This window comes from Mercenaria mercenaria, chromosome 17, assembly GCF_021730395.1.
Source record: "Mercenaria mercenaria strain notata chromosome 17, MADL_Memer_1, whole genome shotgun sequence".
NCBI classification, from domain to species: domain Eukaryota; kingdom Metazoa; phylum Mollusca; class Bivalvia; order Venerida; family Veneridae; genus Mercenaria; species Mercenaria mercenaria.
Window position 1 is genome coordinate 9,745,446 of NC_069377.1, and position 26,048 is coordinate 9,771,493.

A 26,048-nucleotide genomic window follows, 5' to 3' on the forward strand; every position below is an offset into this window, starting at 1 on the left:
ATCTATGATAGTTTAAAAATTCTGAGTTAGGTATATGATATTCGTTTTTTAGTATATCAAATGTTTTGAACTGTTTAGTTTCCGCGTCGTAGATATCTTTAATATAAATTATGTTTTCCTTTATCCATAAAGGGAAATTTATTATTGATTTATTATTTTTAATAAGCGAATTATTCCAAATTATTTGCATTGTTATGTTTTGTGGATTTTTGTTGAAATTTATTTTACTCCATGAAATGAGTATATCTTTTAAGAATGTATTTTCCAATTTTAATTTTAAAATACTTTTTCATTTAAGTTACATTTAAATAGATTCATCTCAGATACTTTTTCCAATCTCTTGTTTGTTATTTCTTTCCACTTTCCATTATTGGAATTGTTTTTTTATCCTTTTTATCCAGCTAGCTTTGAAGAATTCAAATATATTGGAATGTCTACCATGTTTATACCTCCACAGTCATAATCCTGTATTAAGATATCTCTTTTGATTTTATCTCTTTTGGAATTCCAAATAAATTCATAACTATTCTGTGTCAGTATTTTGATTATTTTTTCAGAAGGGTTTGGAAGTACTGAAAATAGGTATGTTAATTTGGGAAGGATTAATGATTTTAGTATTGAAACATTTCCTATTGTTGTTAAACGCTTTGATTTCCATTTCCGTATATCGGTGTGGAATTGATTTATCCTTGATTCATAATTCAGTTCTATTATTTTTTTTTGTATTTGAATGGAAAATTATACCTAAAGTTTTTGCTTCTTCTGAAGTCCAAGTTATATTCTCAAATTTTTTTTTACAGTAAATCAAATCATGTTGGTTTCTCATTGAGCCTATTCTGAGTACTGTACATTTGTCGTGGTTGAGTTTAAGGCCTGAGATATGGGAAAATTCCTCAAACATATTTATCATTTCGTTGAAACTTTCACAGGAACCATCGAGTAGTATAGTAGCGTCATCTGCAAACATACTATTCTTAACTTCTATATCAAGCATTTTAATACCTTTGATATTCTGATTTTCTCGAATTGCTATTGATAGTAATTCTATCGCTAAAATAAAGATATAAGGGGATAAAGGGCATCCTTGGCGAACTCCTCGTCTAATGTAAAACATATCTGATAAAAATCCGTTATATAAAACACAGCTTGATGGCTTATTATAAAACAATTTAACCCAGTTTTTTAGAGTTGGGTCAAAATTAAATAGGTCTAATGTTTTCTGTATAAAGTTGTAGTTAAGGCTGTCAAAAGCTTTTTCGAAGTCTGCAAAGAAAAGAAGTCCAGGAGAATCGTTCTGTTCAGAGTATTCAATAACATCATATAAGAGTCTTATATTTTCTCCTATATATCTACCTTTTATAAAGCCAGTCTGGCTGTTGTCAATTAATTTATCTAAAAAATTTTTTATTCTATTTGCAATTACTTTGGTTATGATTTTGTAGTCTACATTTAATAAACTTATTGGTCTCCAATTTGGAAGGAAAGATAAATCTTTATTTGGTTTTGGTAACAAAGTTATTAAACTCTGTGCCTGAAGCTGGCTAATGAAACCTATTTCAAAAGAATAATTAAAGGAATTTATCACATCCATTTTTATTTCGTTCCAAAATATCTTATAAAATTCTATATTTATTCCATCAGACCCTGGGCTTTTACCATTTTTCATATCTTTTATTGCTATCTTACATTCTTCCTCAGTAATTTCCCCTTCACATAACTGGCTTTCATTTTCTTCTAATTTTGGTATTTTAGTTTCATTGTAAAAGTTATACATTGATTCTGTTTGTTCCTTTTCATTATAGAGACTTTCGTAATACCTTTTTTGTTCTTTCAAAATTTCATTTTGGTTTGTTATTATCGTGCCATTTATATTAAGGTGTTTTATAATTTTACTTTCTGCGCTTCTTGTTTCTAAATTTTTAAGATACTTGATATTTCGTTCCGAGTTATCTATTTTATAACTTTTAATTCTTGTAATGATGCCGTTAATTTTGTCATCATAATACTCTTCCAGCTCTGTTTTCTTTAGATTCAGTTTTCTGGATGTTTCATCATTAAAGTTTTCATTTAATTTACTTTCTAATCTTTTGATCTCTTTTAAAAGATTATTTTCTAATTCCTTCTCCTTTTTCGTTTTATATATTGAGTATTTAATTGTTTCATTTCTAATTGTACTTTTTATAATTTCCCAGCGAGTTTGCGGATTTGAGTCTTTATTTATGTCTCGTATTTCTTTTATTGATTTCGAAATCTTTTCTTTATACTCAGCATCTAACAGGATGCTGTTATTTAATTTAAAAACACCCGGTCCCCTCTCTACTGGATCGAAATCTATTTCAATAAATACGAGGAAGTGGTCCGATCTAAAACTTGTTTTGATGTCTGACTTTTTCATTAAGTTCAATATATCATTTGAAATAAATATATAGTCTAATCTACAGGCAATATCCGGTTTTACAGCTGAACGCCAAGTAAACTCTCTTTTGTCTGGATTTAGAATTCTGTACGAATCTACGAGATCAAATATTTCTATAATAGATTGAAAAAGTTTACGGCACTTCAAATGTGTATTACTATTCCCACCAGTTTTGTCAATGTCTGGGTTTATGGGTAAATTAATGTCTCCACCAATTATTAAACTTTGGTCTGACTTGTCTTTTATAAAGGTTTCGAGTTTTTGAAACAACGATATATCGTCTTAATTTGGACCATAGATATTTATAATAATAACATCTCTGTTTTGAATTTTTACTTGAACAGCCAGTAATCGGCCAATTTCTATTTCAAAAGTTTTTATGACATCTACATTTAAACCCTCTTTAAATAATATTGCCACCCCTGTTTGACTGGAGCTATTTCCACTACATATAATATCACCCTTTCCCCAATCTGTTTTCCATATATCTTTAAAGGATTCATGATAATGTACTTCTTGCAGTAAACAAATATCTGCTTTCTTCGACTTAATCCATTGAAAAACCTTATTTCGTTTATTCTTGTTTGAGATTCCGTTCACGTTATATGTATAAATTGTAGTACTAACCATACTTTATGTCTTGAAATAAGATATAGAAAAAACCACGGTAGTCATAAAATTCTAAACATGAAAAACACAATGGTAACATAACAAAGAAAATGCTTCCTGAATACGAAAAGGTAGAAAATATACTGGTTAATAATTTCATATAATCATAGTTAAATATGTAGATGCTTTCTAAGCTTTTTCATACAAATAACATATTGTCTTATTCAATAGGTTGACAAAATATTCCCTAATATTGGTGTGGAAGAGCAAAAATCTCAATACAAAAGAATAACAGGTTAAGACAACATGATACATGCGCTGACACTTTAACAACCGCCCGTCATTTCTACCTTCTATCGAAAACTAAATAAAAGAAGGAGGAAATTGAGCATTTATATAGATTTCTATTTAATTTAATCATTTACTTTCGTATCTCGTTTGAAAAAAAAAATCTTTTGTACTTTTTTCAGTAATATAAATATATCTGAATATTGCTTACACACGAAGTATTGAATATAACCTGTGCTATGTTACATTTTTATGACATTTATATAAAACTATATATTTTATACAACAAGTACAAAAAATACAAGCATTGAACCTCTTTATAAAGTAAACTCAATAATCGATTTTCCAAAAGAAAAGTCTGAAACAAAAAACAAATGGTATGTAGCTTCTATCAGTTGGTCAGCGATTTACAAACATGTGTGGTAATTCATTATTGATAACATTTTCTTAATTCATTTCTCTGCAAATATGTACACAAGCTGCAAGAAAACAATATTAACGTGTTTAGAAAATGAATCACTACTGCTTTTAGCACACTGTTTATTAATGCGGCCGGAAACAACTAAGCTCGAGTAGTACACATCAAGAGTTAATTAATATATAACTTTGTTTCCAAAAATCGACCTCTAGAGCAATAACATTCCTTTACAGTACCAATATCATGTTTTAATAATTCTAATTCGTATTTAATTTTGTATAAATGAACAAAATAGAATCTATGTTAATATCTAGTAGAATAAATCTGATTAAAAAAAAAGAAAAAAAGAAACGAAACTGTTATTTTGTCAAATAAAGGGGCGTAATTGGTCGCTACACTATGTTTTGTTAACACATACAAAGAACCTTCCACAAAATGTAGAAACGAAACTACGCTTTCATATCGGTGTTGAAGCGTGATTTTTATGTAGTTAAATTGTCGTGCAAACTGAAATGACGTTTATATACAATTGTCATATCTGATACCGACAAGTAAAATAAAAATAATCTTAACACCAGTAATATTTTGAAAACAGTAGCACATATATTGTTTATCAGGATGTAGATTGATTGAAATTGATTTTACATATTATATCCTGAAAATACTTGATATATAGTATTTTATCATGATAAAGGGGAGTAATCACTATATTTTCACAATTACATAGTCTATGTTCATTGATGAAGTACGTATGAACTACAACGAAAGCATTTGGCGCCAAAAATGTCAAATCACTTCAGATCTAAGTCTATTTCTTATTTAGCTATCAAGGTAAAGGACTGTCACATTTTTAAGTTGTTACAGGTGGCAGTAATAACTTTCTGGTCTGAGGTTTTGTTCACCTATGGACTTCGCTGAGTTGTCCCCTCCTTTTCCGGCCAGGGGATCGACAACCAGTGATCAAATTCTGGGTATTTGATCTGCCGTGTGATGGTGTTTCTGGGGTTTTGCGGATTCGTCGATTTGAATGTTGCATATATTTTCCCTTCAACTGTCCATGCACTTTCTACTCTGTTTGGTACCTTTAAGCGTAATGACATTAGCACTTGTTGGTTTTTGTGCGTTAGGTCTTGGTTAAGGAAAATGCCTGTTCCTTTCAAAGATTTTGCCTTTTTCATTAAATCTTGTTTTACCTCCCTTCTTACTAGTTTCACAATGATTGGCCGATTTTGGTTGGGTTTGTATTTACCGACTCGATGCGCAATATCAATTTCTGCCTCCGGGACCTCAATCTTTAATTTGTCCTTGCACATTTTTCGAAACAGGTTGGTAGTTTCGGCGGAAGATTCGCGCATCTTATCAGTGACCTTTTCCTTGAAGCAAGTCATCCAGAACATGCGCTCTGCACATCGTCTTGGTGTGGTGAACATTTGTGTCAAGTTTCTTTGAAATCCTTCAAGGGGTTCAAGAGTTACAAAGCGGACACGAAACAAACTGATATGACCTTTGACTCCTAAGTGTGACCTTGACCTTGAAGCAAGACATCCAAAAATGCGCTCGGCACATTGTCTCGGTGTGGTGAACATTTGTGTAAAGTTTCCTTGAAATCCTTCAAGAGGTTCAAGAGTTACAGAGCGGACACGAAATTGCTAACGGACAGACGGACGGACGTTCTAACGAAACGGTATTTATTTGACACCCCCATTGTTCTCTCTATTGTTCTAACAGTCACATAAAAAGAAAAAGGTCACATAAAGAGAACGGAATGAATGACATCAAAGAGAAAGTACCGTTATGCAGTCACTTAACCATCATTTCGCGGGCACAGACAGACGGACACCAGCGTCATAACATAATACGTCCCTTCGGGCGTATAAAAAAACTTTAAGAAAAACTATGAAATACTAGTCAACAGCATGACGGATGAATATGTCCTTTATATTTTATGGTCATGCCTTTTGTGTTTGCTTTATCGCATATATTTAATATACTTAATTTCAAAGTATTTCGACAAATGCATTTGTAATAGTTGGAGTTTCATGTTTTTGTTTGAAAAATATTAACTGCATCATCGTTCAAGAACACCATCAACAATAAAATACGTTGATATGATTATCATTTTTATTTCCTCCCATGTATGATTTACAATTGTACATTGTATACTGACATCATTTTATATAAAATCTAAATGTTTGGAGCAACACCAACGAGTTTTTACATTTTTCACAGTGTTTCGGTTTTTTATCGTAATCGCACTAATATCCATGCGATAATTATATTAATTGAAATGTTTTTTATTTAATTTTCATTTTTAAAACCTCTTGTAAAAGCCCTGCCCTGTTGGACAATTGAAAAGTATATCAAAATACACGAAAAAAACGATCATAATTATGGATAAATTGAAAGGGCGGATTAAATGAAGTAAGGTTCATTCTAAAGTTTGAAATCTCAAGGAATTTTAATCGAACTTCAACTTCATACGTTAACTTCGCAAGAGACGTTGAAGGGGAAGGCGAAGGTTGAAATCTCAAACTCTCTATTGTTTAAAAACAAACGAAAGGTCGGAAGCCATTTAATCCCATTCAGACAGTTTTTACCCAGCTCTCTGAACGAACAATTATATTTTAATTGCGATTTCTTTGGGAAGCCGAGGACCTGTGTCGCTTTGACGTGTTTATCATTATGTTTTACAGTATGTATTCTTGAGTATTCTATTTCTTGAAGAAGACATCATAAATTATGTTCATTTTTAAAACCATAATACAAAATTTTAAAATACGAAACTGAAAACGTCCAATATGATTCCAAACATTCCCTCCTCTTTCTACATGATTTCAGTAATTTATAAATATAGAATGTAATTTATCCGAAAAAATTCTATACTTTGGTTACATTATACTAATTCAGCTCCTTTGTTTCGTATAAACAAATCAAATCTGTAGACCTTATTTTTCAGTTCTTTAGGGCAATTCAAATATGTAAAAATCATATATAGCCGGTTAGTATAACTAAAACATGTCTTCTTACCAAAAACATGTGACCATGTATTGCAGTGGCAATACAGAAGTCCTCTACCGGTATAAACTTTGTTAGTGTTTGTCTCTTGTGGTTGTTGGCAACAGTGTTAAGACTAAAATGCTTCAAGGCATTTAGGAGCTAAGAAACAAAAAAAAAACTATTCTTACCTAAATTTCAATAGTGACCTTCATTTTCAAACATAGATGTTACGACTAAAACGCTTCAAGGCATTTAGGAGCTAAGAAACAAAAAAACTATTCTTACTTAAATTTCAATAGTGACCTTCATTTTCAAACATAGATCATGTACACGACACATTGTCTTATCATAGTATTAAGATAATCCATCAATGCATATAAAAGTTATGGAGCAGAAATGAATTTTTACTTGACATTCAATAGTGACCTTATCCTTTGACTAACATCCATGGGTCATGTCCGCGACAAATAGCCTAATCATGGGTAATATTTCTTTGTAGCAGTAAAGAAAGCCTTCAAGGCAATTAAAACTTCTGGGGCAGAAACAAATTTTCGTATGACTTTTAACAATGAACTTGGCTTTTAATCGACAAGCAAAGATAATGTGTTGATACTTTGTCTCATGATGGGAAATGCTTGTGTATACGCCTAATATAATGCACATAAAAGTAATGGGGCGGAAACAATCTTTACTTGACCTCCAACCTTGACCTTTTACGAGCATAGGTCGTGTATTTGCATTATTTACATATTGTATGTGTACACATACCAAATTTATGAACCTAGCTTGAAAACGTTTTAAGTAATTGCAGGATCCAGATTTGCGGACGGACAGACGGACGAACGTTCTTACGAACGGACTTTTATAGACTATTTCTTTTGTTAAAAAGTACCCAACAAGCGGCAGAAATTACCCAATAAGCAGTACGGAATGAAAAGGATTTATCGTTACCAATTGTCCTCAGTACCCAACAAATATTCTCGGACCATTCTCATCCATCAGAGGTTCGTCAAAATTCCGTGACGAGCCACTGATTTATTTCTTTTGTTTACTTGGTGACAATGCACACTCGTAATTACTATCGGTAGTGGTTTCAGCAAATCAATGTTCTATAATAATAGAATTTGGGTCATTTGTGGCTGATTTGGGTTCATTATGTGGATGGCTGGGTCCCAGCTTCGCACATTATGTCATATACAAAAGTTAAAGGGAACCAGATATTTGATAGAGCAAGTACTCGTTGTAAAACGTTATGTTTTAATTTGGACCAATCAGAAACAAGTTCTAAAAATAGCACGTCTGCTGGGGGATAAATAGGTAGATGGATGACAGAGAGCTCATTCGGTATCCAGCGGTCGAAGAAGACACACCGAGGATTCAACTTATAATTTATCCCAGTACCTTAATAAGGAGACTATTGCAGTTACCCTGTCAGGGCGGATAAATTATTAAAAAAGAAGACGTTTGAAGTTCATAGACAAAAGAAGAGTTACAGAATTTCGACAAGGTTTCGAGCTACAGGGCCAGCGCATAGGAGTTTTACCTTTATGATAGTTGAATGCTATAGACTATAGCAAATATAGGCTGAGCATCGGAAAGCTGAGACAGAGACCCAGAGTTTGGTAATCTATTGAGATAGTAATTAAGAGAGTTTCCAGCTTATAGACGGTTCAGCATTACTGGCGAAGTACAGCCAAGGCATCGGGGATATACCTATATGGTAGTTGAATGCTACATATGATAGCATATAGGCGATGAGCATCCAGGAGTCAGGGCAATCATATAGAGTTTGAGAGGACAGAGGCCGAGCATCTATGCGATAGGACTCGTATGTTGTTGATTCAAAGACATTGTCTGACGGGAACTTCAACAAAAAGACCAGTCAAGTATAGAGTCTCCAGCCTATAGGAGTTTGACCTAATCATTTTTAATTGAAGATTGTTACTTTGAAACATTTAGTGATTTGCCTGATCCCTGATATTGTCTAGCTCATAATAGAAATCATTTACGAATCATTGGTACACGAATCATTTAGGCAAGGTAGCCAGAGGAAAATTCTATATATGAGATATTTGGTCTCACCAGCTCTACGTTTTAACAAAGGACATTCTACATCGTTTGTCAGGTAGTCTAAGACATAGTCACCGTAGCGATTGGACCCAAACCATTGTTCAAGATACTAAAGGCGTAGGCACTTCCCTGGGTCATATAAATCGTATCCTGACAAGTGAATTCACAGTAAAAGTGTTCTAGATCTTTTCTAAATACAACAAGCAATAAAACTAAGCCCAAACTAAAACTGAGGCATCTTTATATGTCTCATAATACAATATCTTATCAAATACATGGAACTGCAGTTTTAGACTTCTTCATACGTAACACTGAGAAGTAACTTCCTATTTGGTGTAACAAGCATTTAATAACACTTAATAACTGCCACAACAGCAAGAGCCGTGTGTATGGCGGCTGTAAAAGGTCTCCCGTTCTTGCATTCAGTGTTGTTATATTTTCTGGTCCTTTGGGAACAACTGAGTCCATTCGACATGTGTGTAATAGAGTTCCGCTTCAGCCAGTGCTAGGGGCGTGAAAGGTGTCGCACATTTCACAACTTCTTCATTCAAAGGAGTTCTTCTGGATTTTAAAGGCAGAAAAAAAGTTTTATAAAGCAATAAAATCGATTAAATTGCAAATGCACTGGCACGCTGTGAACCAGCTAATGCTATATAGAAACCAGAGGATTTTTTCTAAATGATATGTGTTTCTATTTTGTGTAACTGCTCGATGGGATACCAGTTTATGTATTTCACAGATATTTCAGTCTCAATTATGTTGAGCACAAACGGACTGCAAACATTACAAAAAACTTACCTCGTTTAATTGATATTGTAGTTGTGTGTTTTGCTGTTGTTGAATTCTTCACACAGTTATGAAAAGGAAAATTGAAACGACACACTACAACTTTATAAATATAGGTATTTCAGATATGTAACAGTGGGCAAAAAAAACCTACACAGTATGCCTGAATTCTGTACTAGTACTAACCTTTCCTCGACTGTCCGACGTAAATCAGAGGTGGAAGACGAATGATTTCCGACACAATGTCTTTTAACTGAATCTGCAAAATTATATTCCTGGAATTCATTCCTGGAATTCTGCAAAGATTATTGATGACCTGCCCAGAACCTATAAATCTTTGAGGGAGAATAATAATAGATTGTAGATTTAAATAAAGAATGATATTTACAATCCTTTGTCTCAACTTATGGTTACAGAAGACATAAATGTTCAATATCGGTTTATCATTTTTCATTTTGGAAGAAATATGAAAGCTTAAGGCGTAACAGAAGCTGATCCAAACTCTGAGTTCGTGTTTATAAAGGACCTTCTTTGCTTATCTTTTACTTTTCAAACAAATAAAATGGTTACATAAAATACTAGAAGAAAATGTGATACTTTGTGTATTGAACGCATCATTTGAGTGTATTGATTTCTTTTATATTGTTTTTCTGACATTTGTTTTTCTTAAGCGCCGAAAAAATATATTTTTGAAACTGAAATCATTTTGTATAAAAATACAAGTGTGTCTACGTTTTTGTTGGTAGCTTCCGGTGGGAAGATATGTCCACAGGTATACATGAGCTAGTCCACATGAATACCCCACCCCATAGGTGTTTTTGATAATATTTATTTTTATGGAGTAATTACAAAACTTACATAGAAGGTATTTATTTAAGCGAAATAATTTTACAAGTAAATACCGGATGCAATATCGAAGTGAAAGATATGGTGTTCATGAGTGAAAGATATTTTCACCTTACATGCAAAGCAAACAAATTTTCTACGCTTTGTGTGCATCAGTTCCATACACCGTTCATGTTTAAAAACCAGGCTGTCTATTCAATAAGATCTAGGCTAAGATAACCCGACATGCATGTACCTAAATATTTCTCTCAAACTGTTCTATAGGCTTTCTGTCACGTTCTGTCCTTCTGGTTTGATCGCCCTGTGTCTGAACTGTGGTGAGAAAGGATGCCCTGAATTACTGACGTTGTATATAAAGCAACATTGAAGATATTTATCACGCAGAGTGTGCTATATAATTCTGGTTTCATTTGATTTAACTGATTTAAGAATCCACAGTTTATTTACGAGTTTTTCTGTACTTTTGACTTCTTGTTTTACTGCAATTAAAGACCACGTACAGAAGTATTGCTCTAAGGTATATGAGAACACGGGTGTTAATCTTTTGGTCCATCAAGCACTCTGGAGATGTTATCAAAAAGCTAAAAAACAAACACGTCAAATGTTCGAGTATTAGTACTTATGACTTTTCTACTCTCTATACTAATTTACCACATAATCTTATTAAAGAAAAACTGGTAGCTTTAAATGAGAATACAATTGCAAGAGAAAACGTTAATTATCTGGCTTGCAATGAAACTACAGCATTATTTTCTAACAGTGCATTAAGGAGAAACAACCTATGGAGTTGTGATCAGGATTGTGAAGCTCTAAGGTTTCTACTAGATAACATATTTATCAAGTTCGGCAATAAAACTTACAGACAAGTAATTGGTATCCCGATGGTAACCAACTGCGCCCCACTCATTGCTGATTAATTCTTATACTGTAAGTGTTATGAACGAGATTCCATGCTTAGTTTATCCACCGAGTCACAATTTAAATTATTGAAGCTTTTATAGGGACCTCAAGGTACCTTGATAATATTTTAAATACGGACAACCATTTCTGAATATTTTTCAGAATTTGTGAAACATATTTACCCAAAAGAGTTACTGCTCAACAAAGCTAATACTTCGGATTAAGAAGCGTCATTTTGGGGTTTAAATTTAACAATTGCGAATAATAACTTGGAAACACATATATATGATAAAAAGGACGATTTTAAGTTTGAAATTGTCAACTTCCCCCATCTTGATGGAGATGTCCCTCGAGCAATATCATACGGTGTCTATTTTTCACAACTTATTCGTTTTGCAAGAGCTTGCACAAAGATAGAGGATTTTAATAATAGAAATCTTCATATCACCAAGAAATTTATACAACAGTGTTACCGTTATCATAAGCTACGGAAAAACTTACAGCAAATTTTACTACAGATCGTCGGAACTGTTAGAAAAATACAATACTAACCTAAAAACACTTTTAAAACTTGGACTTTAAATCCCACCATTGCTGAGCTATTTTGATTTTCGTCATCTGGCCTGTTTCGTCGGGCCCTTAAGGATGTTTCCCTTGTTGTTCTGTCTTCTGCAAAGGCATTGAGTACATGCGTTTTAGGTCCTTAAGGATTGTATTTATATATATATATATATATACAATAGCATTTTTGTGTTTTACATTACATGCCTCTGTTGCCTTTGCGTATGTTAGGGTTTCACCTGGATAATTTTTATTTACACTGTCCTGTGACTTTGGAATATGATGGGGGGAGGGTAAGAGTGAGGTTAGGTGCACCATAAAGCGGTTTAAGCGCCCCAGTGGTGGTTTTGACAATGACCGTTCCAAGGCGGTGCCCCACTGTGTTCCTTTGGCCTTGTGTGTTTACTTTGTGTGTGTGGTGTGCGTGTGTTGATCCTATTCGCGTTTGGGGAGGCTGCGGTTTTAGAACGTGACTTTCCCTGTTGGATATTCTTCCTTGTTGTTTTACACACCCGGAATACTATGGAGATGTAGTTTATAAAATTCGGAAAATTAAACATAGTCCTTATTTTAATCAAATATTTGTAAAATGGGTTAAAAAGATTATCAAAACAGGATACGATGCAAAAAACGTGAATCGCCGTGCATGTCTAGTGATTGACCCCTCTACAGTTAATCGCTGCGCTTTCCTATTTGATGGTGCGATGACTAATGACTCCATGATGCTTTTCTCCTAAATCCTACATACAACGGACGGAGGGAGTTGAATTTTGTCTTGCAGCTTTCTTAGTCGTGTCCTTAAAAGTTAGGCTCTTGGTGCTCTGACTTAAGACAATTTTTTGAGTACATTGGAGTAATTATACCTTAGATTTACCTTAATATTTTGTTTTACTTAATTAATCTGGTATTTTTGCGCTAATGTTCGAGCCTTTGTCAGCGGGGCTTTAATTTACATTGTGTTATCTATCTTATTGAAAGTAGGGTAAGTGCGAGGTTGGCATGCCCTAAACGCGTTTAAACCCCCAGTTATCTTTATATAGTTTACTGACCGTGCCAAGGCGGTGCCCCTATTTACAACTTGTTTTCTCTCCGTCTCGTATTTTATGTTGCATATGTTGTCTTGTTTGATGCTGGCTATTAACTGTCTACTTGTTTTTTGTGTTGCGTATGTAGTATTGTATATTGTTGGCATCTGGTCTAACTTGTTGAAAATAGGGTAAGCGAGAGGTTGACATGCCCTCAACGCGTTTAAACCCCTAGTTTCCTTTATATAGGTTACTGACCGTTCCAAGGCGGTGCCCCTATTTTCAACTGGTTTTCTGTCTGTCTTGTATTGTTTGTTGCGTATATTGTCTTGTTTGTTGTAAGCGTTTTCTCTTCCTCCTAACTCCCCCTATGCCCCCGCCCTTTCCCCTTGCATTTGCGCTCCGTTTTGCATCCCCTCCCCCTTTATTTTGGGTAAGTTTTCGTGGCTCCCATTTATTTTGGCTGCCGGAATCCTAAGGCGGCACACGACTGTTTTTTTTTCCTGCTTATAGGGGTGCGTTTGTGTGCTTGTGAGTCTAAAGCGTTGTCCTACTGTATTCTTGTATATTATTTGTCTGTTTTTCTAAGTTAGTTGTGTGTTGTTGTGTGTTTATCTTTGGTACATGAATGCTTGCGCTTGTGTGGTTTACATTGTATTGTAACAGTTGTAACAGTGATTAAGGAACGTAGCATTCCCTTTGTATATTCATTTTTGTTCTACTTTCCCTTTCAACTCCCTCACACCCCCCCCCCCCCCCCCCACCCCACGTCTATCTATTTTTTGCATAAATTTATATGTACTTGTTAGATTTTTTAATCAGCCCGTCCGTCATATTTTTCCATTACGGCTTCTTTTTGTTATAGGCCTACTTTGCAAGAGGCTGTGTTTTTGATGCTCCGTGCTTCCGAGAAATCTACCATTACCTATTATCTTGTGTTATCAAACTGTAATATCTGCCGCACATGCAGATTACATTTGCGACCCCTTGATTTACATTGTTGTATTTAATCTATCATGAGAGGAAGCCGTCCAGCTGGCTTACGGACGGTCGGTGGTTCTACCCATTTTCCCGCTGATTATAATCATAATGCACGGAGGGGCACATAAGTCTTCCTCTACCATAAAAGCTGGAAAGTCGCCATATTACCTATAATTGTGTCGGTGCGACGTTAAACTCATCAAAATAGAAAAAAATACAGTGTGGTTACAGAATAACGGTGTCATAATATTTATTGATCTATTTATTGTTTGTGAAACTTGTAAAATGGTTTATCCTAAGATGACACAATGTTACAGTGGTTGCACTAGAACTTTTTACGGGTAATTGACTACAGACTGCATATTTTCATTGATAATATGAAAGGAGTTGAAACTCTGGCAGCCATATTAATATCTTTCTTTTAAGATTGTTTCTCTTTTCTTAATAATAATATTGTTATTTGTGTTATAAATTCTTTATTAATGCTAAGTATGAAGATGTTGCATTGTACAGTCAAACCTGTGTTAAATATAATCTGGAAAGTAGATCCCTCGGAAGCACCGAAAACAATGCAAACAGTTAAAATTGCAGACTCGGTTTGATTGAGTCTGTGCATGAGCAGTAATGGAAAATGCAACACTGCCCACGCCCCCTAGCACCGGCTTAAGCAGTATTCAATTTTCAAATCTAAATGAGCTGAAATCAATGATCCCGAAGAACTAGAAAATATAACAACACTGAGATGAAGTTGGGGCGACTTTTTACGGCCGCCACACAGCACTTAACATCCGCTGTTGTGAAGTAAATATAATGTAGAAAGTGGATCCCTCGGAAGCACAGAAAAAAAATGCAAACAGTGAAAATTGCAGACTCGGATTGATTGAGTCTGTACATGAGCAGTTATTGAAAATGCAACACTGCCCACGCCCCCTAGCACCGGCTTAAACAGTATTCAGTTTTCAAATCTAAATGAGTTGAAATCAATGATCCCGAAGGACCAGAAAATATAACAACACTGAGATGAAGTCGGGGTGACATTTTACGGCCGCCACACAGCACCTCAAAGACCACCTCTGAACAGAGACCAACTGGCTCGAAAGACCATGTGTTTTGTTTCCCATTCTAACATTTACAGTGAATTTTAACCTTTGAATAAGTACCATCTCCCAATAAATACCACATTTTGGCTCTCCCAATGGCGGTCTTTACAGACAGGTTTGACACTGTCATCCGCAATACATTTATAAAAATTCATTTATGTAAAATGCATGTTATATCATAATCTATTGGTGAGACTTCTGTCTTAGAAAACTCTATATGACTCACTGAATCATAGGAAAATATAATAAAATATTATTTGAACGATGTGAAAGTACGGTGGTGAATACTTTCATGTTTTTACTATAGTAGTTTCGTTGTTTCGATTCTTTAACATCGACGTTTTGTGATTCCATCAACATGGTTTCGATTTTTAACCATCATATTATCGTTATGTTGACTTTCCAATACGGTAGTATAATTCTTTTGTTGTTTCGGGCTCTAAATGTTCCGCGATGGCCCTAACTGGACCCCACAGTATTGCACAAATGCACAAACAAGATTCAGGATTTTTACCGTGAAATGCAAGGAATTTTGAAAATCGTAAAAGATATTTACTCTTGCTCGATCAATTATGAAATAGTAAGGAAAACATACCGTAATCAAGGCAGTCTAAGCGTTCCAAATGTCCAGTTTTCAAGACAGTCTACCGTAAATGACTGCTTTTGCAGGGGCATACCTATGCATGTGCGTATATTTCAGAGTCGGTGCCGTGAAAGTAAAAAATGGCTGTAAATATGAAAAATGCGATAAAAGATTCAACTCCTCGTACAGCGTGTCGCATGGTTAGTTATGTTGTATATTATACTTATTTCACATGCAGTGAATTTGTTGAAACCAAGAAATACACTAAATGGCAAAACCAACATTAAAGGACACAGGCTGTTAAAAGTAGTATTCTTATGAACAACTACGCATCCTCATAAAAGACCATGCATAAAATTACCACCCCCCCCCCCCCACACCTCTCTATTGCTGTTTCTCCTTTTCCCTCAAGTAAAACTGTTTTCAAACACTTATCTCCTAATAAAATCACTCTAAAATCATTAAAAAAAACACGTTTTAGTATTATGTAAGTTTAAACTAAAAGTTTTCATTCAGAAGTTATACAGCCGTGTCATATGATCTTGATAATATACGTTAACTTTAGTGCTTCACCTTGAAACATTTAAGAAGTTAGTACAAAAAGATCAATTTAAGGTAAACGACGAAGCGGATAGAACTAAAGCAATTGTACTTAAGTAAACAAACGGATATTATATTTGATTGCATCATGTATCCCGGGCAATTATTTATCCGTTACACTAGTATTGAACTGGTACCAAGTCTCATTTTACTGATCCATGTGTAAAAAATGATAATTTCAGATTGATTTAGAGCACCACTTTAGGCGGAGTATTTTGTTCCGACTGCCGACAAAAATGAAGGTGTGTGTAAGCAAGTATTTATTTCGTTTTTTTTTTTTTTACATAACTTCTAGTTAAAACATACCTTCATAAGATTATGTCCGCCGAACCTTGATTTATGCTGAGCATGTTAGATATATATTTGCACGTAAAAAAGATAACCGCCCCTAGGTTTGCTATTTTTAGGTTCAAATGGCGTGTAGTAAAAGCACGCATGAGAAGAACAAAAATGCACTAGTCACCCAATGGCTGCGCAAAATTCAAGTTTTAACATTATTTTCAAGGACTTTTATAAGTCTTTGCAATTTTATCTATCAATCTTTATCCATATCCTGATATGCTAAAATAATTTACGCGCCAGTTAAAATTTGCGTTTCCAAAATTAGATTTGTTTACTATAAAAATGTTAAATTATGCATGAGAAATATATGATATGGATGATAATTTCTAAAAGCCTGAAACATACGCAATGTGCAAAAGCCATGCATTATAATTATATAAAAAATGACAACAAAAACTAATACACTTTTAATGTGCGGGTAGACGCTTCTCTTTTGATTGTTTTTTGTACGTTGTAGATTTGCAATCACACGTTATCTCAGTGTTGTTATATTTTCTGGTCCTTCGGGAGCATTGATTTCAACTCATTTAGATTTGAAGATTGAATACTGCTTAAGCCGGTGCTAGGGGGCGTGGGCAGTGTTGCATTTTCCATTACTGCTCATGAACAGACTCAATCAAACCGAGTCTGCAATTTTCACTGTTTGCCTTGTTCTCGGTGCTTCCGAGGGATCTACTTTTCAGATTTTATTTATTAACACGTGTAGCAGATGCGATTAACGGTTTAGATGCAGAGTCTAACTGAACAGAGTTAGGTCCCTTTTGGCGATACACAATTTTCTTGCGCTGACGTAGGTAGTTGTCAAGTAAAGTATATCATGGATTGGAAGTACACATATATGCTTTTAGACAATGTCACGATTCTTGCCAGTTAGCATGAGCGGAGATATAACCTGTCAGTTTTAAAAGATTATAATGGATATACATAGTACAGATCAGACACAAAATATACTGCCCTAAAATAAAGCAAGGGAAGGCATCTCTTGACGACTAATTTTTAACATTTTCAAGGGAGTTCCCAAAGTCCTTTACCGTCGGGAAATAAAGAAAATTCATTTCTCACCTGTCCCATACCCTGTCATCACTACTTTATTCACAGTTCTGCCCCTGGCGTACAGCTAAACTTATCAAGATACGCCTTTGTTATATCGTTAAATTTCCAATGATTTAAAAAGTATAATAAATTAAACAGAGACAGTTAATCTGATACAGTTGTCAGTCTCACAATAAATGAGCCGCGTCACGAGAGAACCAACATAGTGCGTTTGCGACCATCTTGGATCCAGACCAGCCTGCGCATCCGCACAGTCTGGTCAGGAAACCTGCTGTTCGTTTTCAAAGCCTATTGCAATTAGAGAAACTGTCAGCGAACAGCATGGATCCTGACCAAAATGCGCAGATGCGCAGGCTGGTCTGGATCCATGCCAGTCGCAAACGCACTATTTTGGTTTTCAACTGGCACAGCTCAAAAGCAATAATTTTGTTGTGAAATACACAGGCTGGTGTCTTTAATCATTTTATCACAAACTTTTAAGTAACTTCACTAAGTAAAATACGGTCTAAGCAATTCAGAAATTGATATAGATTTTTTAAATATAATATGAAACTAATTTAAAAGCCTTTATATATTCTTATGTATTTCGAAACAGTGTTGCAAATAACAGATTCCTTTGTCATATTTTGGGAAGTCAAGAAGCTGGTGCTGTGACTTTTATATAACAAAACGACAGTCTAATTACATATTAATTACTCGATTCCATATTAGTTAACATATACATGTAGTATGACATACAAGTGAAATACTCAGTAAATTGTAACCTCTGCTCGTTTTGTAAAAAATGTTTACTACTGCATCATTGAGTCCACTTGAGTAATAATCATACCATTTCATTGCAAAGTGTAGTGATTAGTTATGAGTGTGTGCCTTTCGCCGCTTCTTTGGAAATTAGACGAAAGTGTTTCATTGAAGGATCCGTATGCACCGCCGTATGAACACATCTGCGGATGTCCTTAAATTATTTTTGTACTTGAAGCATGTGTAAACGTTGAGTTCTGCTCAACCCGGGGCTAGAGGGCGTGGACGGTAGCATGCATTTCCACTAACGTTCATGAACAGGCTCAATCAAACCGAGCCTGCAACATTTTCGTGTGTGTGTGTGTGTGTGTGTGTGTGTGTGTGTGTGTGTGTGTTCGGGTTTAACTTCTTTTTCAACAATTTTTCAGTCATATAAACGACGATGTCTACTTGTAGCAGTGAGCACAATGTCCTACTTTATAGTGCTGCCTCACTGGAATATTACGCCGTAGACACGTGACATGATACCCCATCCAGTCGCATTATACTGACATTGGGCTGACCAGTCCTAGCACTACCCTCTTAATGCTGAACGCCATGTGAGGAAGCTACTAGTACCATTTTTAACGTCTTTGGTATGACGCGGCCGGGGATCGAACCCACGACCTCCCGCACTCGAAGCGGACGCTCTACCACTAAGCTACCGAGGCGGTTTGTCGTATTGAGCGACCTGTGGAGCTTCCACTTTTTCTATTCTTCTATGTCCGCAATGTAGTATCATCTTATTTTTCAGCAAATTTATCATATTTCCACAGAACACACATAGCTGAAATGATTAACTTATTCTGAGTAGAAGGTATAGATTTATGTGTCTTTGATTTATCAGTAATGACAACATAGTTCACTATATCTCTAATCAATTAAACACAGAATGATACCAATCAAGATTGATTATGGATTAAATTGAACTAATATTTATAATAATATGTAGACCGTAATGACATGTAGACAGAACAAGGCTTGAAAAATACAGTTCAAAGGCGGTGTCCCATCGTGTTCCTTTATTTGTTCGTTTTGACCTTTAGTATTTGCCTTGTCTTTGTCAGTGCGTTTGTTTTTGTTGTTTGGTCTATGTGTGCTATACTCTTGTAAGATAGTGACATATCAGTGTAATGTGTGAGAAGCCATATTTATAGGTTATTAGCTTTGTATCGGGAAATATGCACGAGTTCTCAGCGGAAATATTGCGCGACTTTAGGAGCGCAATATTCTTCCGCTGAAGAACGAGTGCATATTTCCCGATACAAAGATAATAACCTTTTTATTACATACACATCTACACGTATAAATATAACGTAAATATTATAAATTTGTTCAATAGCCTGAACAGCATTGACAATACTGGACTAAATAGAAAAAAATAATGCAAGAACAAACACTGAATTACGCCACGCACCCGATATGAAATTCAGGCGTCAGTGTATGGAAAAATATTGACGTTTCCGGTACCAGTGTAACTTAACGGGGAATAGAAACGTGTATGTAATAAGTACGTATATACGACACTTTTGGTATTTATCAATACATACATTTTTAATAACTTTTCCGGACATCCTGGATCTTTATCATAAACGAAGTCACAAGAAGATAAATATTTCTAATGTAAATCATTGAATTTGCAAAACTTAATATGTGTTAATTCTATCCATTGACCGTACATACTAGGATATAGCAGCAGTCATAAGCAAGACACAAAATCATTAGCCATTATTAAGAAATCCATATTTGCAAAAAAAAAATGCCGATGTTCCATTGCTGGCCAGGATTAAAATAACAGAGCAAGCATACCAAATCTAAAAAGAAAAAAAAATGTAATTTCTAAGATGTTGTGTTCCTCATAACCTTCCTACATTAAACAGGGTTTACCAGAGTCCCTGAAAAATAAAGAAGTTTATTATGCATTGACATTGCGTTAGCCGAGTCCCTAATCATGCTGACCACGCATTTTTCCAAGGAGGGTCACTAACATACCCTTTATTTGATTTGTTTTATCGACCACATATGAGCCGCGCCATGAGAAAACCAACATAGTGGGTATGCGACCAGCTTGGATCCAGACCAGCCTGCGCATCCGCGCAGTCTGATCAGGATCTATGCTGTTCGCTTTCAAAGCCTATTGCAATTAGAGAAATCATTAGCGAACAACATGGATCCTGACCAGACTGCGCGGATGCGCAGGCTGGTCTGGATCCATGCTGGTCGCAAAGCCACTATGTTGTTTTTCTCATGGCGCGGCTCATATATATTCCTAGATCGACATGAAAATCTTATGAATTTTAAACAAAAGTATGGGGGATCACCACGGGACCATTTTTTATTTAAAATTTGAAACATAAATCCCCTTACTTTCATCATGATTATTTCTTGGCTGCCGGGAGATTACATACATCTTTGAGGCATAATGTAGACCAATAACTGAGACTGCTCCGCCGACATACAATGTCAGTGCTCCATTTACCACAATTAAGGGCCCATGAGGTCCCTAAAACAAATATAAACCATGCCCGATGGTTAACAATTAGAAAATGGACAAACTACCAATAAGGGCTAAAATACTTACTCCGCATCATGGCGTATTTTGCATACATGACTATTCATTTTACTTGATGCTATACCGAATTACAATATCTATTTTGAGTAATACTATTACTTGAGTGCATACTACCCTGACATTGCAATTTCTAATTTAAATCATTATTCGAAAATGTTATAAAATCGCGATACAAATTTATGTCAACTTGACATTTTCTACCAGTATGAGTTTTAGTCTACTTAACAGATTTGATTGGCTGCCTTCTACATAAATTATATGCTTGAAAAAATCTTTCTAGATTTAATACACAACAAAGTAATATAACAGCTATTATATAGCCTTTTATGTACAACATGCTTCCCACTTGGAGCATGCTTGGTTCAGGAACAGATCTATCGTGCAAGTGCCTGAAAAATAGATGAACACAATCAGGAAAGATAGCCAATTCATGATAAACTTTATGCATACTGTCAATAAATAAATATGGCTATGTTTCGATGAGTCTATATTGATCTATTGCTGACCAAGAATGAAGTAGCAGAGTAAATGTGTTGAACCAAACAAAAAAAAAATAAGAAATGCGCGCCTTTTCATTTCAAGTCACTAGTAACAACTAAGATGTAACACAAATCTATACTAAACTATTACTTTTGTCACGATTCCCAAAATGGAACAGGTTTTAAAGGAGTCAGTGAAAAGTAAACAGGTTTATTATGCATACAAAATCCAATTACTTATAGTTTTTAACTCATTTCAAGATAGAAAGCCACATCTGACTACAAACTTGATACGCTCCATTGGTTTTAGCAATATTTTTCTCATCTTTATTATCTGAGATTTTAACTGCCGGAACTAAAGCACATTTTGCATAAAACTTTGATGCTTTATCTGTCAGAATTTAAACACATTTTGCATAAAACTTTGATGTTTTATCTCTCAGAATTAAAACACACTTTGCATAAAACTTTAGATGCTTTAACTGTCGGAATTAAAAGACTTTTTCCATTAAATTTTGTTGTGCCTTTCGTTACAAAATGTATATTCGAAGTAAAAACGAGTTTAATAGGGACGCAATGTATTTTATAACAACTTTTCGTGTTTTTCAATAATCCTATCTACTGTTGTTTTCTTTTTTGAAAAGAATTTCCCCAGACATTTTCCCCAGACGGTAAAGCAAGCTTTTACATCGCTGTTCTTCATGTACATGGAATATCTTTTAACAAATACTTGAGCACGGGTTGTCTGAATTAGGGTTTGTCATTTGGTAGCAGGTTAACTAAGTACGTGTTGACTTTTTGACGCACTAAATTAATTTAGTAAACCATGTTATCAAACATATCACACTAGAATCCGGACTATCTAATCTATCAACAAGTACTTATGTATATATACACCTATAAATATTTTGGAAATTTTCAAAATGTTGGTCCATGCAACGAAATATATAAATTATATCTACCAGGATTTATATAAATATATGACCGAATGATAAATCTGCCTAGTTTAAGAAGACAATCAGCCAAAAATGGCATTTATAATAGATATAAATATGCCAAGTCTGGTACTTATGGTATATAAAACATGTATTTATTGTCTGTAAGTGTTGCACAAACAGGTTATTTTTACCAATTGTCTGGTCATTTTTTAAACAAGCTATCTATTTCAATACATAAAATGTGTCCTTCATGAAAACAAAACACGTAAAGGTCGTTTTGTAAATTTTATTGGCTTTTCGTGATATTTCTGAAGAGACATCTTTTAACTGATATATTTTACAAATTTGTTTCTGCAAATAGAAAAAAAAGAGAAATATGTTGCAAAATATTGAGTATAAATAATACGATCCCTCCTTCAAATATGAGTAAATATTACATTATTTTTTGTAAAAGCACTACAGAATAAAAATACGTTTTTTAAAATGATGTAATTTCTTCCCAATTGAAATGACCAGTTTCAGAATCAACTAGCCTTATCATTCCTGGTCAGTAATGCAGATAATGAAGAAAAAAAGTTCTTACCGTTTACTCTACATGTACTCATTTTTGCAGCTGAAGAAGAAAAGATCTGAAATGGAAATGTTCTTGTAAACATTTACGCATATAAAGAAAAATGTAAATATTCCAAACTTAATTCTACGTATAAACATTCATCCACATAAAGCAGTAAAGATCTGAAAATTAACTCTATTTGTGAATATTTGTAAATATAAAAATATAGGTAAAGATCTGAAGATTAACATTATTTGTTAACATCTATGCACTTTAAGTAAAATGTGTTGTCTTTTTACATGTTCATCAAATAAGCTTTCTATATAACTCTAGCTTTTTTTAATCCTTGTGAAAGACAAGGACATAAAATGTTTAATATTTTCTTTTTTCTTATGATAATGCCAACAAGAAGCGCGTTTTGCGTGTAGTTTACCTAGTCAAGGAGAGGAAAGACCCCAAGTGCATTTTCATGGTGTTGTAACCATTAAATAGAACTATTGACCGAATACCAAGTCATAAAATCATAGATAAACAAATAAAATAAGTCGAATATAGTGACGTAGACAAATAAAAAATACTTAACATTTACTTGAGGCTGACTACTATTTAAAAAAAATGAAAGTTTAAACAATTTTTCTTCTGTTTTCATTTGTATTATCTTCTGCGCTTTGTCGATTATCAGATAACATGCACAAGCAGTTTCTAAATTATAAATCCATATCAATTAAGAGCTTCAGTAAAATGTCCTCTAAATCACAGTACCTCATTCTTGAAAGGCAATTTTTCGATAGGTTCCTTTTTTAGCAGTTCTGAGTTTTTAGTATTGTTCATTGTCATTACTTATTTATTTGGCCTTATCCTTTTTTGTAGATATAACACAGTCCTAAAATACTGATAAATCAAATTATTTCTTACAAGTTATAAATCTTAAGTGTCAAATTATTTTAATGTCTTTTTTATGTCTCTAAACAAGCATTGAATGGACAAACTAAGCACAGGCAGTTACTTTTAGAAAATCAAATAATTATAACTTTAGATAAAAGATGGGCTGTGGCACTGAGAATTTGGAAGTCAAACAGACGTTAAGAAATAACGCGTCCAGATTAGCTAAGGGTTTGTTTTACCTTTGATGTTTGGATGCACGAAATTTTCAAAAAGATTTTAACTAGATGTATTCTTGAAAATATTTTGATTTAAAGTTGTATCAAAAATATATAACAAAAAGTCCCTAAAGAACAATGGATAAAAAGCCAAGCGGTTTATCCCTCATCACTAATGGATCAGTGCACGGGAACGGAAATATTTCACCATTTCCAAATGGTGCCAGACGAGACTCGGTTGATCTATCTCCTATGACACCGATATCACCAGATGAAAAGCAATTATTTCCAGGAGTACCAAAGAAAAGGACGAAATTTCAAAGGTTACAGTTTTCTTTTTGTTTGTATGTAGTAACTGTAGTTAGAACTTTATGTTGGTGTTTTCAAGTAACTTGACATTTACCAAATACCTAAAAGCATCGGGTGTATACGAGAATTCGGAAAAAAACTTAGTCATATACCATGTTTGGGACATATTTTGGAATCTCGCTTTCTTCACTCTCGTGTGGGAATCTTGGAGTTTTCCCTTCAGACAAGTGTTAACTAAGGCTTTCATCAATGGTATATGGTTGTAATTCATTCATGAATTTGCGAATAAATGTAAGTCCTGATCATTTTAACTAAATGAAACTTAGATCCTAGTGGTGTTTATGCCAAAGAATTCTTCAAGATTTCACACTGCTGTATTCCTTCTTCATGTATTTTTGTGTCTTTTACTTTAGCATTTGTTTACGTTAATGTGTGCAGTAGCTCAGCCGATGTTTACGATTACCACTTTTTCTAGGCGGAGTGTTGTCTGAGCAGCTGTGTTCTTTGAATGTGGCTTTTTTTTTTGAGCTTTCGTTCTTGAATTTTAGCACCGTCCTTTTTTAAGATTTCGTCATTTGGTAGGACAAAAACAGTAACTAAACTGTCTTTATCACGTTTGAAGGTGGGTGTTAGATAAAACCATTACATAAATTGGTATTATACGTACTAGTGTAATAAAACTTTGAAATTGTCTTCGTTTAGGTCGAATTGACTTGGTCTATAATAGGTAAGGAAAGAAGATTTTTTTATGTTTTAATAGGAAGAGCTTACATTAATAAAACGAATATAACATTTGTATTTTTCTACAATGAATTTATTAAATCCATGGAATAAAATTGATAAAATGCTCGGCATTTATGGATAGACACTCAAGTAATTTCTCCTATTTTGAGAATGAAAATTCTTGAACTAATAGCAAATCCAAATTATGAAACTGTGTCATCACATGAATGACATATCACAGTTATCGTTACCAATTGCAATGGAGCTTGTAAGCAATGTAGTACAGACTGGTAAAGTTTCATTATTTATTTTTCCTTTTTTATTAAAATATGTTTATCATTGCTTTAAATCGGCCGTTGTATAACATAATAACATGAGCTGTCGGAGGACAGCAACGCTCGACTATTCAGCAGCCTTGGCAATTGAAAAAATACAGGTCGAAAAAAAGGGATTACTTTGTAAAAGAAACTAAGTAAAGTTATGGAACCTGTGCAGTGAAACCCAGTTCATCACAGTGAATAAGTGTGTGAAGTTTCAAGCTATTCCCATAAGTGGCTACTGAGATACGAGCTTACATACAAACCAAATCGGGACGCAGTCGCAGACACCGACGCCGACGCAGGGGTGAGTCCGATAGCTTTACCTATTCTCCGAATAGTCGAGCTAAAAAATGGGTATATACTTTGATCTATCGCGTTTGCATAAACATAAAAAATTATTTTATGTTGAGTTGTTTGTTGTAACTGTACAAATGTATATGATATACGTTTAGGTATAAATATAGGCACTAAAGAAAATATAATGAAAGTTTAATTCTATTTTATCACAAATTTAAGGTATTTCATAATGCAAAGCCATTATTTGGTATTGAGTGAAACAATGTACATTACATTTGACGAAGGATTGGAAATGTAAAAATGTTATGTATTTTCACATGTGAAAAGTATGTTTGATGAAATGTTTTATACATTCTTCAAGTAAAACGAAAAAAACAACACTTTTTATCTTTACAAAGTGTT

The 26,048-nt window shown here is 34.2% G+C and overlaps 1 protein-coding gene and 1 non-coding gene across 2 annotated transcripts in view; one reads left to right on the plus strand and one right to left on the minus strand.

Moving 5' to 3' along the window:
• Positions 1-18,954: 18,954 nt before the first annotated feature.
• Trnas-cga (transfer RNA serine (anticodon CGA)) lies at positions 18,955-19,034 on the minus strand. The gene has a single exon. It is a non-coding gene; the product is annotated as a tRNA-Ser (tRNA).
• Positions 19,035-23,889: 4,855 nt separating this feature from the next.
• LOC123537489 (uncharacterized) overlaps positions 23,890-26,048 on the plus strand; it is a 35,954-nt gene continuing 33,795 nt past the window's right edge. The window contains exon 1 of the mRNA XM_045321224.2: positions 23,890-24,320. Coding sequence (XP_045177159.2) covers positions 24,136-24,320 — 185 coding nt within the window. The 5' untranslated portion in view covers positions 23,890-24,135. The remainder of the gene's footprint in view (positions 24,321-26,048) is intronic.